General features: G+C 42.3%; 1 protein-coding gene across 2 annotated transcripts in view; it reads right to left on the bottom strand.

The window, feature by feature from the left end:
• Nucleotides 1-240: 240 nt before the first annotated feature.
• LOC147011900 (heterogeneous nuclear ribonucleoprotein L-like) overlaps nt 241-14,714 on the bottom strand; it is a 49,744-nt gene continuing 35,270 nt past the window's right edge. For both annotated transcript variants that reach the window (XM_085857450.1, XM_085857449.1), the window contains exons 8-13: nt 12,473-12,753; nt 9,416-9,537; nt 8,738-8,939; nt 8,502-8,559; nt 8,176-8,271; nt 241-608 (exon numbers count right to left, since the gene is read on the bottom strand). In XM_085857450.1, coding sequence (XP_085713576.1) covers nt 550-608; nt 8,176-8,271; nt 8,502-8,559; nt 8,738-8,939; nt 9,416-9,537; nt 12,473-12,753 — 818 coding nt within the window. In that variant the 3' untranslated portion in view covers nt 241-549. The remainder of the gene's footprint in view (nt 609-8,175; nt 8,272-8,501; nt 8,560-8,737; nt 8,940-9,415; nt 9,538-12,472; nt 12,754-14,714) is intronic.

The following is a 14,714-nucleotide window of genomic DNA, read 5'->3' as shown; positions in this document are numbered from 1 at the left end:
CCAGCAAATATTGTGCACTGGTGTGATAAAATTAACCACTGAACCGACAATGACAGGTGATTCTCCAAATTAAATTTCTCATAATAGATTTTCTCAACCCTTTTAATGTCCGTGCCCGAAATTATAATATTTGGCATCTTACAAGCTGTCCATGAGGATATGAGTGTCCTCTTGGGCCTTAAATATAAGGTCTATAAAACTTTAGAAAAACAGCCAGCACAAAAGCAAGAACAGACAAAATAAAATAATCTCCAGCTTTATTCCATTAAACAAACAATCGCTGTTCAGACATTGAAGCTGGGTTCAAAGCAAAGGACTTTGATACCGTCAAGTCAAAACAAGAATAAAATAAAGAAAATGGTACGTGAGCAAAGTAGAAAGGAAAAATGGGTAAATGAGTAATTTAGATACGACTTTCATACAAAAAATTCAAGAAAAAAAAAAGAAAACATTTATTACGTTTAAAACAAACAATACCTATTCATTCGAAACAGATTGACAAATAGCAATCTAGTAATAACTGGAGGAGGATGCACACAAAACCAGCTGCTAACCAGTGTTCTGAGTGGTGGAAAAACAGAGCTTCAGTGTATACGGATACTGCCCACCTAAGGAAACACGTCATATGTGAGGCAAGACATACTAATAAAAACTTAAATCAAGATTTACAGGCATTCACATCATATAGCATCCAAAATATACTTGCCTGACATGCATTATCCAATTCCAATCTACTGTATACAACTCCATTGTAAAGTAAATTGAAGGCAATCCAAAACAATACAGCAGATACCATAAAGTGGAACAAGAAGCTGACAAGCTGAGATTTCTAGGAAGTCGAAGCTATGGAAAAAGGCAAAAGGGCTGTTAATGGGTGTTCAAATTGAGATGTGCAAGAGTGAAATAAAGAGATCGAACATGGGGAAAAGTGTGGGGTTGAGTTCAATAAAAACTACAACACTGACATCGCGACGTCAACAGATATGCATCCACCCAAATTATTATTGAAGGCTTTTATTCATGGCTGCCAAACCAAGTGACCGCCGACATCAATTTTTTCCCCCATACAATTTAGCCTGAGATGACCCTAAAAATGTTCATAGATCGGATAAAAAGTTCGACGTATGCAATGTCAAATAATAAATAATAATAAATTATATGTATAAATATATATAGTCATGCGCCACTTAACGACGGGGTTAAGTTCTGAGAAACACGTCGTTAAGCGACGTCATCGTTGTGCGAACATTTTTTTTTTTCGTTTTCGTTTTCAAACATCATACTTACACAAATCTAGACACCAAGGCTATATGGTGTAGCCTATTGCTCCTCGGATACAAACCTGTAGAGCATGTTACTGTACTGAATACTGTCGGCAATTGTGACACACATCCAAGAGAGACGGAAGACAAGTCAGATTTACCTTTGTGCTGTTCATGACGGCCATCGGTGTTGTTAGCAGCAGCTTACAATCTCCTCTCGCATAGATTATAGAAAGGTGAATAATTAGCGTTTGGATTTTATAAATACGTAATCATTGCATCGATGTTATTATAAATGAATAAACGAGCACGTGTCAATTGTGATATATATTTTCGGAACAGTGCGATCGTTTTAACAACATAAAAAGCTTCACTAAAAATAAATATGTGTTTTAATGTCGACTAAGAACAACGATTTATTCGTGGAATTCTTCAATTCAAAGGTAATTTACTTGCTATAAGGTAAACATGCAAACATTGGTTCAGTTTGAAAGCCGATTTCCTTGAATCCCGATTTAGCACAATCCTGTTTTTTCACGATGACATTTTATGGACCTCAATAATCGCATTATAAAAGGGCCACACTGTCGTTTATTATCATTATGAGGTATTATGTACTGTACAGTGTACATAATTGTATGTGCTATTTTTATACGAGGCTACATAACTCGGCGATAGGAATTTTTCAGTTACATTTTTTTTTTCATAGCTGGCAGATCAGTCTTATATGCGATCCGTCGTTAAGCGGCGCATGACAATTATATATATATATATATATATATATATATATATATATATATATATATATATATATATATATATATATATATATATATATATATATATATATATATATATATATATATTGTTGCGGCTGTGGAAATTTGCAATACACCAGAAAGGTCCTCAGGTTAGATATATCGATAAGTTCATGTGTAGTTAGTCCACACCCGTTGTTTAGAGGGAATATGTGTGATTCATCTGGGCTGCGACGCTTTGAGTTAGCCACTTTTCTTTCTCTATCGTTATTTTGGACCATTAAGCCGCCAACAACTCAAACACCACCACCTTCACCTCTTTACCTCCACAACTCCATCCCGCAAACATCGCTTCACCGCCATTCCCAAACGACGCCCGCCAACAACCAAACCACCAAAGCAAACCCCCCACCACCTTCGCCTTTCTCCTTCCACAACCATCAACCACACCACCAGTCAACACCAAACGCCGTGTTGTCCAGGGCACGTTTGGTGATTCTGGCCGAACGCGTCGAGCCACGAGTACAAATGGATGCCTTTACGGGAGAGGAAATTCGGATCAGGAGAGGCTCACGCCTCCTTTTTCCCGACCAATGGCTAAACGTCAGGTGGTGCAGCCCCGCCCCCAAGCGCGATGCATGTGGACTCTTTTAGGAAGGAATTCGGATCAGGAGAGGCTCACGCCCCTTTTTGCCCGACCAATGGCTAAACTTTGGGTGGTGTGGCCCCGCCCCCAAGCTCGATGCATGTGGACTCCTTTTAGGAAGGAATTCGGATCAGGAGAGGCTCACGCCCCTTTTTGCCCGACCAATGGCTGAACGTCGGGTGGCGTGGCCCCGCCTCCAAGCGCGTTTTGATCCGCGAATCTGCATACAGCTCCCCCCCCCCCCCCGGTCTATAAAGACGCGAGCACAATGCAGCTTGGGTGTGCAGAAAGGGGTGCAGAAAGTGGCACTAGTCGGAAGTCATGGAGTCTGAGTCGTGTGTTTGCGGGGATCGGATGGCGAAGGGGACGGAGCTCGGAGTGGAGGTCGAGGGACGAGTCGAGGAGTGGAGCAGGGACGCAGAAGAGGACTCAGGGGCAAGAGTTCACCGGAGTCGGTGCAGTCCCGAGACCCCGCTAGCGGGACGGAGCGTCCGCCATTCCCCTCTCCCAACCCTGAGCATCAACAATTCTCCCCCCCCCCATCCGTGCTGAGATAGCGCCGGTAACCCCGTCCGTTCCCCAACCCAACCGTGGTGCCGACCAACACGTGCCTGCGCAACGCACACCAAAGGAGCTCACCGATCATACCAGGGGCACCGAGTCAGGCGCGTTACGCGGACATTGCGGCTAGCCCACCATCACACCACGAGGGCGAGGGTAAGACCCCTTCGGTCTTGTGGACTGGGCCGATCACCCAGGTCCCACGTTCATTTGGTCCACGGACCTGTATGCCTCCTTGCCTGTGAGGGTGGCTTGTATTTTCTTTGCTTTTGGTGTAAATGTGTGTGTGTGGCACCAGTGTTTTAAGTAAACCCGTATAAGTGCTTGTACATTGCTTTATTCGGTTGTGGCTCTGCGTTGCTTTTATTGTTTTGACTGTTATGTGTGCATTCTTACTGTATAACTGTAAATACGTGCTTGTCCGAGTGTGAATTAAAAGTGCTTGTCAAACTGTTTCCAGTTTCGTTGCGTCCTTTCCTCTGGTTGACATTTCCATCTTGCATCACGTAAGGAATTGGTAGTGGGTTGAAACACCCGATAAAGTAAAACTGAACTGTCGAGGTCGGCGATAACTCCGCTCGGTTATCCCGTTAGCACGGAACGAGCCACTTAAGCGGTTCGTGTCCGAAGTCGACCTGCGGCGTGGTACAACTCCTCGGTACGCTACCCGCACGGGTAGTAAGGTATATCGACATTCGGCGATTCACCCTATTTCACGCGGGTATAATGCGGACTAGGTTGTGGTGAGGTTAAACCCCCACCCGTGACTGGCTCCTGGCGGTAGTTCCAGGAGGGTCACGACTGAATTGTCCGTTCCGGTGGGCGACGCGTCGCAATTCGAGTTACGTGGCCGATCGCACGCCGGGCATGCGGAATTCGTAATAATAATAATAATTATATATATATATATATATATATATATATATATATATATATATATATATATATATATATATATATATACACATATATACACACACACATACATACAGTGGGGAGAACAAGTATTTGAGACACTGACGATTTTGCAGGTTTTCCCACTTGCAAAGCACGTAGAGGTCTGTAATTTTTATCATAGGTACACTTCAACTGTGAAAGACAGAATCGAAAACAAAAATCTTGAAAATCACATTGTCTGATTTTTAAATAATTAATTTGCATTTTATTGCATGAAATAAGTATTTGATACATCAGAAAAACAGAACATAATATTTGGTATATAAACCTTTGTTTGCAATTACAGAGATCAGACGTTTCATATAGTTCTTAACCAGGTTTGCACAGACTGCAGCAGGGATTTTGGCCCACTCCTCCAGATCCTTCAGGTTTCGGGGCTGTCGCTGCGCAACACAGACTTTCAGCTCACTCCAAAGATTTTCTATTAGGTTCAGGTCTGGAGACTAGCGAGGCCACTCCAGGACCTTGAGATGCTTCTTTCGGAGCCACTCCTTAATTGCCCTGGCTGTGTGTTTCGGGTCGTTGTCATGCTGGAAGACCCAGCCACGCCCCATCTTCAATGCTCTTGGTGAGGGAAGGAAGTTGTTGGCAAAGATCTCGTGATACATGGCCCCATCCATCCTCCCCTCAATACGGTGCAGTCGTCCTATCCCCTTTGCAGAAAAGCATCCCCAAAGAATGATGTTTCCACCTCCATGTTTCACGGTTGGGATGGTGTTCTTGGGGTTGTACTCATCCTTCTTCTTCCTCCAAACACGGCGAGTGGAGTTTAAACCAAAAAGCTCTATTTTGTTCTCATCAGACCACATTACCTTCTCCCATCCCTCCTCTGGATCATCGAGATGGTCATTGGCAAACTTCAGACGGGCCTGGACATGCGCTGGCTTGAGCAGAGGGACCTTGCGTGCGCTGCAGGATTTTAATCCATGACGGCGTAGTGTGTTACGTATGGTTTTCTTTGATACTGTGGTCTCAGCTCTCTTCAGGTCATTGACCAGGTCCTGCCGTGTAGTTCTGGGCTGATCCCTCACCTTTCTCATGATCATTGAGGCTCCACGAGATGAGATCTTGCATGAAGCCCCAGACGGAGGGAGATTGACTTATCTTGAACTTCTTCCATTTTCTAATAATTGCATCAACAGTTGTTGCCTTCTCACCAAGCTGCTTGCCTCTTGTCCTGTAGCCCATCCCAGCATTGTGCAAGTCTACAATTTTGTCCCTGATGTCCTTAGACAGCTCTCTGGTCTTGCCCATTGTGGAGAGGTTGGAGTCTGATTGATTGAGTGTGGACAGGTCTTTTATGCAGATAACGAGTTCAAACAGGTGCAGTTAATACAGTTAATGAGTGGAGAATGGGAGGACTTCTTCAAGACAAAACGAACAGGTCTGTGAGAGCCAGAATTCTTACTGGTTGGAAGGTGATCATACTTATTTCATGGAATAAAATGCAAATTAATTATTTTTAAATCATAGAATGTGATTTTCAGGATTTTTGTTTTAGATTCCGTCTTTCACAGTTGAAGTGTACCTATGATAAATATACCATCAGAGATGGGAAATCCCCCACCATTGAATGAAAAAGGTCATACATATTCCAGATAATGAGGCAGGTGAATTGGAAACAAGACACCATTTGGTCATCATCTCGAAAAAGTTCCCCAGGGGTGAGGAAAGTAGTAACCAAAAATAATTGAAATCACATAAGCGGTTTTCCATTTATTACAAAAAACATTTCTTTTAAGATGGCCGCCCCAGTCGGCCATCTTGGATCCGGCCACACCCAAAATCAATAGGTTCTTCCTTTTCAGGTGGTACATGTGTGACCCAAATTTCAAATCGATATGGCGAACAGTTTATGAGTTATTGCACTCACAGCTATAAATGTTGATGGACGGACAGCCAGACGACCTGGGTGACAACAATATCCCCCCCTTCCGCCACACGGCAGGGGATAAAAATTACAGACCTCTACGTGCTTTGTAAGTGGGAAAATCGGCAGTGTATCAAATACTTGTTCTCCCCACTGTACATATATACATATATATATATATATATATATATATATATATATATATATATATATATATATATATGTATATATATATATATATATATATATATGTATATATATATATATATATATATATATATATATATATATACAACCAGTTATTTCCCATGGAGAGTACTTGACATGTGCCAAGTTCCAATTTCCACCCCCCCCCTCCCCATGGAGCAGTTTCAGAGATTGAGGTCCAAAGCTTTTCCCTTTATCCAAATGGCTGCCACACCCCATGACCTGTGACATCACAATCATTCTTCATGAGTAGTCACACCCATGGTGAAAATTTCAAGTGAATTGGGTAAGCGGTTGAAAGAAAACAGAAAAGTAGCACGGACAGACAACCCGAAAACATAATGCCTCCGGAGACAATCAGCGAATACATTTTTTTTTTAAAGAGGGGGTTTGGGATGTGAGGGACAGGCATGTAAAAATAAAATAAAAATAAAATAAGAATGAAAATTTAAAAAAAATCGAGAAAGAGAGAAAGAGAAAAAAGGACTAATCAAGAGAGCTCAAATCGAATTGCATTTGGTAAGAATCAAGTTCTGCTTATTTGGAGAGAGCTGTGGGAACAGGCATCGATTCCAAAATGCTTTGCACCGACAAAGCTGCAGGTAAGACAGCAGACAGACTGTGTTGCAATAGTTACGTGACGAGTCTTCGGTCTGTCTTTAAACACAACGACCAGCAGACTTTTTTTGTATACACAGTCAAGGTTCATGGAAAAGCGAGTACAATGAACGGATCAGGACATAACAGCCAAAAACAGGATGCAAAACACAAATGCATGGGGTGGACAAGATGGATATAGAAGGAATCTCCAAGGAGGGAAAATTGGAAAAGTTGAAGGAGGGATTTGGGTAGGGTTAACCAGGATACGAAATATCTTGGTTTTGGATTGGGGACAATCTGAGATGGTTGTGAAGAGCTATCATGAATAACTGGAGGGAAGAATGAGATAGGAGAGGATGTGGAAGTTGGTAGGTTCCACAGGCAGGAAAAAAAAGAGGAACAAATGAGTGGAGGTGAACAGTTGGGGGGGGGGGCAAAGATCAAAGGGTACAAGACCAGAAAGGAAATGGTAGAGAACCGAGAGACTACTGACCTATCTGAGATGGCAAAGTGACAAGCCCATAGACTCCGCTTCAGCACAGGAGATTCTAATGATATTGAAGGCCTTGTTTTCGACAGTGTCAAGCTAAAAAAGATGAGGCAGCAGAGCCAGCCCAGAGGGGATAGCAGTGCTCCATCTAGCTGCAGATGAATGCCTTGCAGGTGGATAGTTCAGGTGTGCCAAGGAAGGACTTTATACGATGGAAGATGCCCAGGCGGCAGCTGGCTTTAAAGGCAAACTTTGAAATGTGGTTTGCCCAAGAAAAATCATGGCCGTCAATGAAGCCCAGGAGTTTGAATGACAACTTCCTCAAGAGGATAACACTTGGATATAATTGTTTGAGATCATCGACGTACATCTATCGGTGTTGAGCTAGCCGAGGACAAGGAAGTGTGTGTCTGTATGTACAATGTAAACACTGTATGGTCTTGGTACACATTATACAGAAGTAATACAAGAATATTCAAATCTCGTTCCTGACTGCAGGTTCGGGCTGGCTTGAAAAACGAGAAATGAGTCTTAACGCAGTCACTTTTATCTTGCAACCGTTCGAGATCTACAACAAAAATAGGATCACACGTCCTAAAGCTCACCTGAATCAGGAGCAACAGTCACTCTGTCATGACTTGCATTTCCTCTTTAAAGATAAATTTATCTCCAGGAACAGTTATTAATTAGCAAGATGACACTCACTTCCGTATTATGGTAGTTGAAGTGTCTTTAGAAGCACAAATTCACTTTCTTTCGAAGTGTTAACCAGGTGTACCCTTTCCGGATATTACACCAAATGAGTCATCAAAAATGAGTCTTACTGGGGTTCTTCATCTGAGCATGATTCAGGATAGAAAGGGCTTCCATGGCATCATTTTTGTTGTCCCATTCCAGTAAGCCAGATGCACTTTTGTCACCTGTGTGAAAGGAGGGAGAGAGGGAAGTGGGATGGTAAGAAGCTCTGCATAAAGCATGACAAGGCAATGAATGTGTGGTGTACAATGTAACATTGGATGTTGATGATTTACAACCCTCTATTAGTTGCCATGACACTGTCATCTCCCTGCCATCTCCCCACATCCGCAATGACAATCTCATGGCAAGTGCTTTTGTGGTCCAATTAAATTTAAAGACTTCATTGCCTTACTTTTTCCTGTGAAGGCTTTGAAAACTGTTGGTTTCTTGATTTCTGCCACTTCACACATCTATTGGAAACAAAACGTTTAACCATGGAGGTCCTCAAGAAAAGTTGCTCATGAAAAAATAATAACTTTTTGAAGAAAAATCAAATGTTAAATAAAATTGCAAGGGACAGATGTGTAATATGTGATCAAGGAAACATTCCTTCATTAAATTGTCCAAGTGGTGAGAATGAAAACTCACCTCATTCATCTTCTCTTCATTTATATCCGGAGCCGCATTAAAGAAATGCAAGATACTAGATGGCTGTTGGATGCGATTCTTGGCCGCCTTCTCGGGATTGGTGAAGCGATTGTTTCGACAGGCCGTGAAGTCCTTGTAGCTTGAAGTGGCATCGGGTAGTTCATACGACTGGCTCGGCACAATTGACAGCTGTTTGGATACGCTGCCAGGACAAGAGCATGATAACTGAAAACCACAACCAGTTGGAGATGAATTTGTCCAGTCGCAGGTAAATGAAATAGTTGAGATAAGCTTCATATTACATCTGCAAAATGTCAAGATCTTTGATCAACCTCTCACAACCTCCCCTTTTTGATCTAGTCTTCCATTCTTCTCCTTCCCACACCCCCACCACCTCCACACCAACCTCTTCCAAATTTCCTTACCTATTCCTTCCCAACAATCCTCCATTCCCTTTCTCAAATTTCATTTTAAACTATAAGTATATAGATTGTCCCTCACAAACAAAAAGCTACATTGTACAACCTTCAAGGATTGGGGGGGGGGGAGTACACATATTTGACTCCTCTCTCTCTCTCCATGTAGTTATATTTTATACACCACCACCCTTCCACCCAACACAGTATTCTAACCTCCTTTCTACACCTCCCCATTTGAAAGTTGAGGAAATGTCTGTACCACAAGTTTATCCTTCGTTCAAAGATGGACGCTTGATTCAAGTGCACAATGGCTCTATCCACAGCATAAGGATCTCCCATTTCAACCATGGCAGCACCAGGCTTACTCTTCATGAACTTTATCTGAAAAAAGAAATACACTCCAGGTAAGTACAACTGCATGAGATTCAGAGGTAATTAAATATGCCAACCGAACATTCAAGAGAAAAATTACCTACGACCATCAAATTATAGGCAACACAAAGGACCCAACAACTAATCCACATCTTGGAGAAAATGCCAGGGGCCTAGAAAAGGCCCCTTTGTATGGTATGTGCTATGTGGTAAACAATAGAAAAGGGACATTCCATGGATTGTAGAAAATGCCAAACAGAAAATAAGGCACATTCAAAGAATCTTGTGTGCATGCTGTACTATCCTTGCGGTCTTCAGAGGAACCAAGTAATGCTCGAGAAAAGCTCATATAAAGGAGCGCCAATTTTTTAAACAAATTAATCACACACATGCACATTATCTTATGGGTTCTCGTTTTCAAGGCACATGCAACTTTATTTATTCATAGAGCGCATACCTTCGCCGCCACTACTTTTTTTGTTCTTGGTATGAGTGTGGGGAACTGGTTTCATATGAATGGTCTTGTGACACAAACCACATATCTATAATGTCATGACCCCCCCCCGACTTTCGGGGGCTACGGACTAAACAACAATAAACTCACGTCGTTTTGGCGAGTCTTCACTCGCAAGCTCGGTGAATACAACGTTTCAACAAGAGAAGGTAATCTCGTTTGATGCTGGTTTCATGCAAATCGAATAAGAATTGACTGAGTTATGCCGAAAACCGCATATTTTTCAAGGGCGTGACCCCCCCCCCCCCGACATTTTACTCCAACCGGTGACATGTGTTATGACGTCATTGTGTCACAAGATTGGGCATTAAATTCTGAACATTTTGGTGCTGGGTTCATGTAAAGCGGACAAGAATTGACTGCGTTATGACAAAAACCGCATATTTTTCAAGGTCGTGACCCCCCTGACCTTTGACCCCTAACCGGTAACAAGAGTATGGGCGTCATTGTGTCATATTGCATATCACAAGATGAGGCGTTGAATTCTGAACATTTTGGCATTAGTTGCATGCAAATTAAATAAAAATTGACCGTGTTATCGTAAAAAGACGATTTTGACCTTTTCGTGACCTTGACCTTGACCTTTCACCCGAACGATCCCAAAATCTAATTGAATGCTTCCAGGCTAATAACCAATCATCCCACCAAATTTCATCAGTTTAATACTTTTTGAGTTATACGAATCACAAGATTACAAATAAATAAATAAATAAATACACGCCGACCAAAACATAACCTTTCGCAGAATGCGAAGGTAACAAGATAGCAGCATCCAACATGTCAATGAAAGCCTGAATCTCAATTTTGACCCAGGAAACCCATAACCCCAGGAGCTCTGACTACTCATTCAGCAGCACGAGGGCCTCCAAAAGGATCTCCAGACATTATCTAAGGGGTTTTCATTTTCAAGGTACATACAACTTTACGTATTGATGGGTTTTAACCGATGCATGCAGAGCATCCCTTTGGAGGCCAATCTACAGGGGGGGGGGGGGTGTCAGTGTTCTTAACCTTTCATACGCTGAGCATTAAAATTATGTGTGTCGCTTGAGGACACAGCAAATACCTATTTTTGGGAGGGTAAAAAATATATAAAAGCCACCGTAGGCAGCTCACCGGATGACAGTATTAGGGCAAATCCTTCTGGACCCCCTACCAATAGTCGGTGTAACCACCCGCCATTAACTCACCAATATCCTGTCTCAGAGTGCTGCAATAGCGATGTTCAAACACTTGAGCTCAGATGATAGCAGAGACAACTGATCATCCTCTCTTCGGGATAGAACATTCCAAGCACCCACCCAATGGGACCGCCTCAGGTTAACCCAAGGAGACCTCTGTGGGGGTGGTGCTGAGGTGTCGTCTACCAGACGACAACTCAGCACCACCCCGACACACACTACTGCAATCTAACCCGGGAAGGTTACCCCGTGGTTTTCCTCCTATCATCAGAGTGGGGTCCCGAAGGATTTGCCCCAATCCCATCATCCGGTGAGCTGCCTGGCGGAGGGTAGCTGCACAGGCGGTACTCCCACAGAGTGGGTTTTCTATTTTCTTTAGTTTTCTTGTTTTGCGGAGTGAAGGGTTTTACAGTGGCCACAGCACAAATTCTGCCACCAACCTCCTAAAAAAGGTAACCCAACTGCAGGAGGACTTCTGCAGATAGAGTTGGGCTCTAGATATGGATGGCCGTTGGCTCACAAGAAGCTCAGCGACCTTTTGTTTTCATCCTCCTGGGTATCCACATCATACACCCTCCTCACCAGAAAACCTGGTGGGGGAGATGGTTTAGTCGCCGACAACCCCACCATGAAACAGGTAAGTACAAATCTGATCTGGCCTGACCTTACAATAAGTAAATGCAGCATGTGTCATTTATGTGTTCTCAAAGAGTTATATACACACACTACACACCCAAGCACACCCCCAATGAAGCACTACATCAACAGGATTCTGTTTGTGTCAAAATGCCTGCTGTAAAAACAAACCATGCGAGGAATTCCTGCGTCCTTTTTAAATATTAAAGAAATGTTCACAAATTCAACCACTATTTCACCGCTGCTTCAAATAAATATCACTATATACCTTCATCAATAACTTTTAGACAAAAACCATTTGACAAAGTTAGGCCCATGGAGAGAAAAAGACAGCAAAATTACATCAAGGTGGGTAATGAGGGTGCAATCGCCTCATTCTCAATCACCTCAAGGGTGGACAACAACAGATAATATAATTTGTCAACAGCTGTAAAATCTGAAGAAGGAAAAAAAACAACTCCTTCTCAAAGTGAATATATAACCGCTTGAACAAGATTAAAACAGTTTGCAAAAAAAATGAAAAAGGATCAAAGATAAAAATTGTCAAGTTTTGATACATCAATCAAGGAAAAAAAATAAAAAAACGAAACATCTTTACAGGCAATGTTCTCACCTTTTCCACGTTACCATAGAGGCAGAGTATGTTGAACACACGATCACAGTTGACGCGATCAGGATCAAATCCATACACCATCAGCACCTTGCTCGATGCAACTGGCTGCTGTGGCTGCATTGGTGGTGGTGGTGGTGCTTGCATTGGTGGCTGTGCCTGTGGCGGGGGTGGCTGCAGGCCATGTCGCGGAGGGGGCATGCCTCGGTTCCCCATTCTTCCAGAGTCCATCTCATGCCCATAGGCAGGGCCACTGGGGTATGCACCACTGCCTTGGTAGTTTGCTGTGCCAGGAATGTGAACAGATACCAATGAATGTGCAACACCAGCAGTATTATTTCAGATTACAAAAACACTTTTAATTGGCTTCGCTTCTTCCCCATAATTTGCCAAGACATAAATTAACTTGGCTCTGATCGCAGTGCCACATCCAAAATGAATCTGGTAACCATTACTGTTTATTTTTAAAAGGCAGAGCATGGAAGAATATGGTTGAGTGCAGAATACAGCCTTCTCTGGTCAGTCTCACTTTGGCATGCATTACGATGGTCTCTATGATCTACATGCTTGATAAATCAGAGATCCAAGATGTTAATGGCTCCTCGGACAAAGATAAATACACAAAACTGGAACAGCACTCAGTAGAGCACATACCTCCACCAGGCTGATCAATTTAAGTTTTGTATGAGGTTGTTCTTGTCACCTATCAGAATCACCCACAACTGTTTGAGATATTGTACTATTTATCGTTTTTGGCCCCATCTCTCAATAATGAAGAATCACTTAAACAAAATTTAAAATTCTTGTATCCAGATCCAGATCTTCACCAAAATCAATCAATTTGTCATTGCCACACACCCAAACTGTCCACCAAGCTTCATCTGAATCCACCCATAACATTTTAGATATCCTGCTCAGAGACAGACAAACAGGAGTGAAAACATAACCTCCATCTACCTTCGGTGGCAGAGGTAAAAATACAAACAAACGTTCTGCAGGCATTCCCATTATGGCATCGAATTTCAGTGAGCAGCCAAGTCGTGTATCATAGTCTTCAAGGCTTATGAGAGATGCAGAGTCGGTGCGACCACATATGGGAAAAGTTGAAGACCATAACAGGGAGCATCTGCATGACCCAATAAATAAATCACCAACATGTGACTGTATTAGTGAACACTTAACATAGGGACACAGGCCAGCAACAATATGAAATGCATCTTCCCACTGAGAAGTTGTACAAGGACCACATCAGCCAAACCTTCAGACGAGTCATTGACCAGTGAGTGTGGTCACATCAGGGTTATTTTTCATTCTAAACATGACCAGTATAATTTAGCAGATGGATCAAGTGGTGATCAAGGAGATTCTGAGTTTCTTTTTTTTCTACGACAGATCACGATTCAATATGCTCGAGCAAGAGTCCTTTCATGAAAGCATTATTGGGAAAAAAAAGGTTTGATGCCGGCTAGTGGTGTAAACTACAATGATAAAACTGTTACAATACGTATCGCAATACATAACCTGAAGTGTCCAATGTAAATAGACAGTACATCGCTACCTGCTCTCTTGCCCATACAAATATCTAAATCCACACAGGTCCACCTCAACTTTGTTAAATTCTGGACAGAGGTTGGTGAGAGAAAGAAAGTTATTTTTTAAAGATTATTATTATTATTAACTAACAGGAGCACCTGGCATTGCTCGATGCTGTTCTAATCCTGATAGAATTTTGAAGAAATCAATTGTTTTATATTCTGTTTATTGTGAGTGCCTAAAACACGTCCCGACACACACGAAGGAATGGGGACATACATAATTTAATATTAGAATTTTGAAGAAATCAAAATTTTTCTTTCTTTATTTTTTTTTTGTGGGTGCCTTAAACATTTCCCTTCACACACGAAGGAATGAGGGCAGGAATCATTTAATATTACCTTTCACATAGCTACAGAGACTTGGGCATGATCGAGCTGAGAAAAAAATAGGCCCACTGGACCTACAGCTTATCTGGGCCCTGTCCTAATGTCGTAACCCAAATTTTGTAGCATTTTGACTGGTGGGTCTGGAGAAGAAGATTTTAAAAGGAATTCATGCCATTTTCGCAAACATTTACAAAGTCCGCTATTTTGACCTCCTTAAAGTCACGTGACCAGAACAAGCTTTGCAATCCGTTACCATTGTGGAATATTGATGCCAAATTTCAGCCGGATCGGCACAGCGGTTTGCCAGAAGTACAAAGGAGACA

The sequence above is a fragment of the Eptatretus burgeri genome, chromosome 15, assembly GCF_056783735.1.
Source record: "Eptatretus burgeri isolate ZD-2024b chromosome 15, Ebu_testis_v1, whole genome shotgun sequence".
Taxonomy (NCBI): Eukaryota; Metazoa; Chordata; class Myxini; order Myxiniformes; family Myxinidae; genus Eptatretus; species Eptatretus burgeri.
This window is presented reverse-complemented; position numbering and strand designations above follow the sequence as displayed.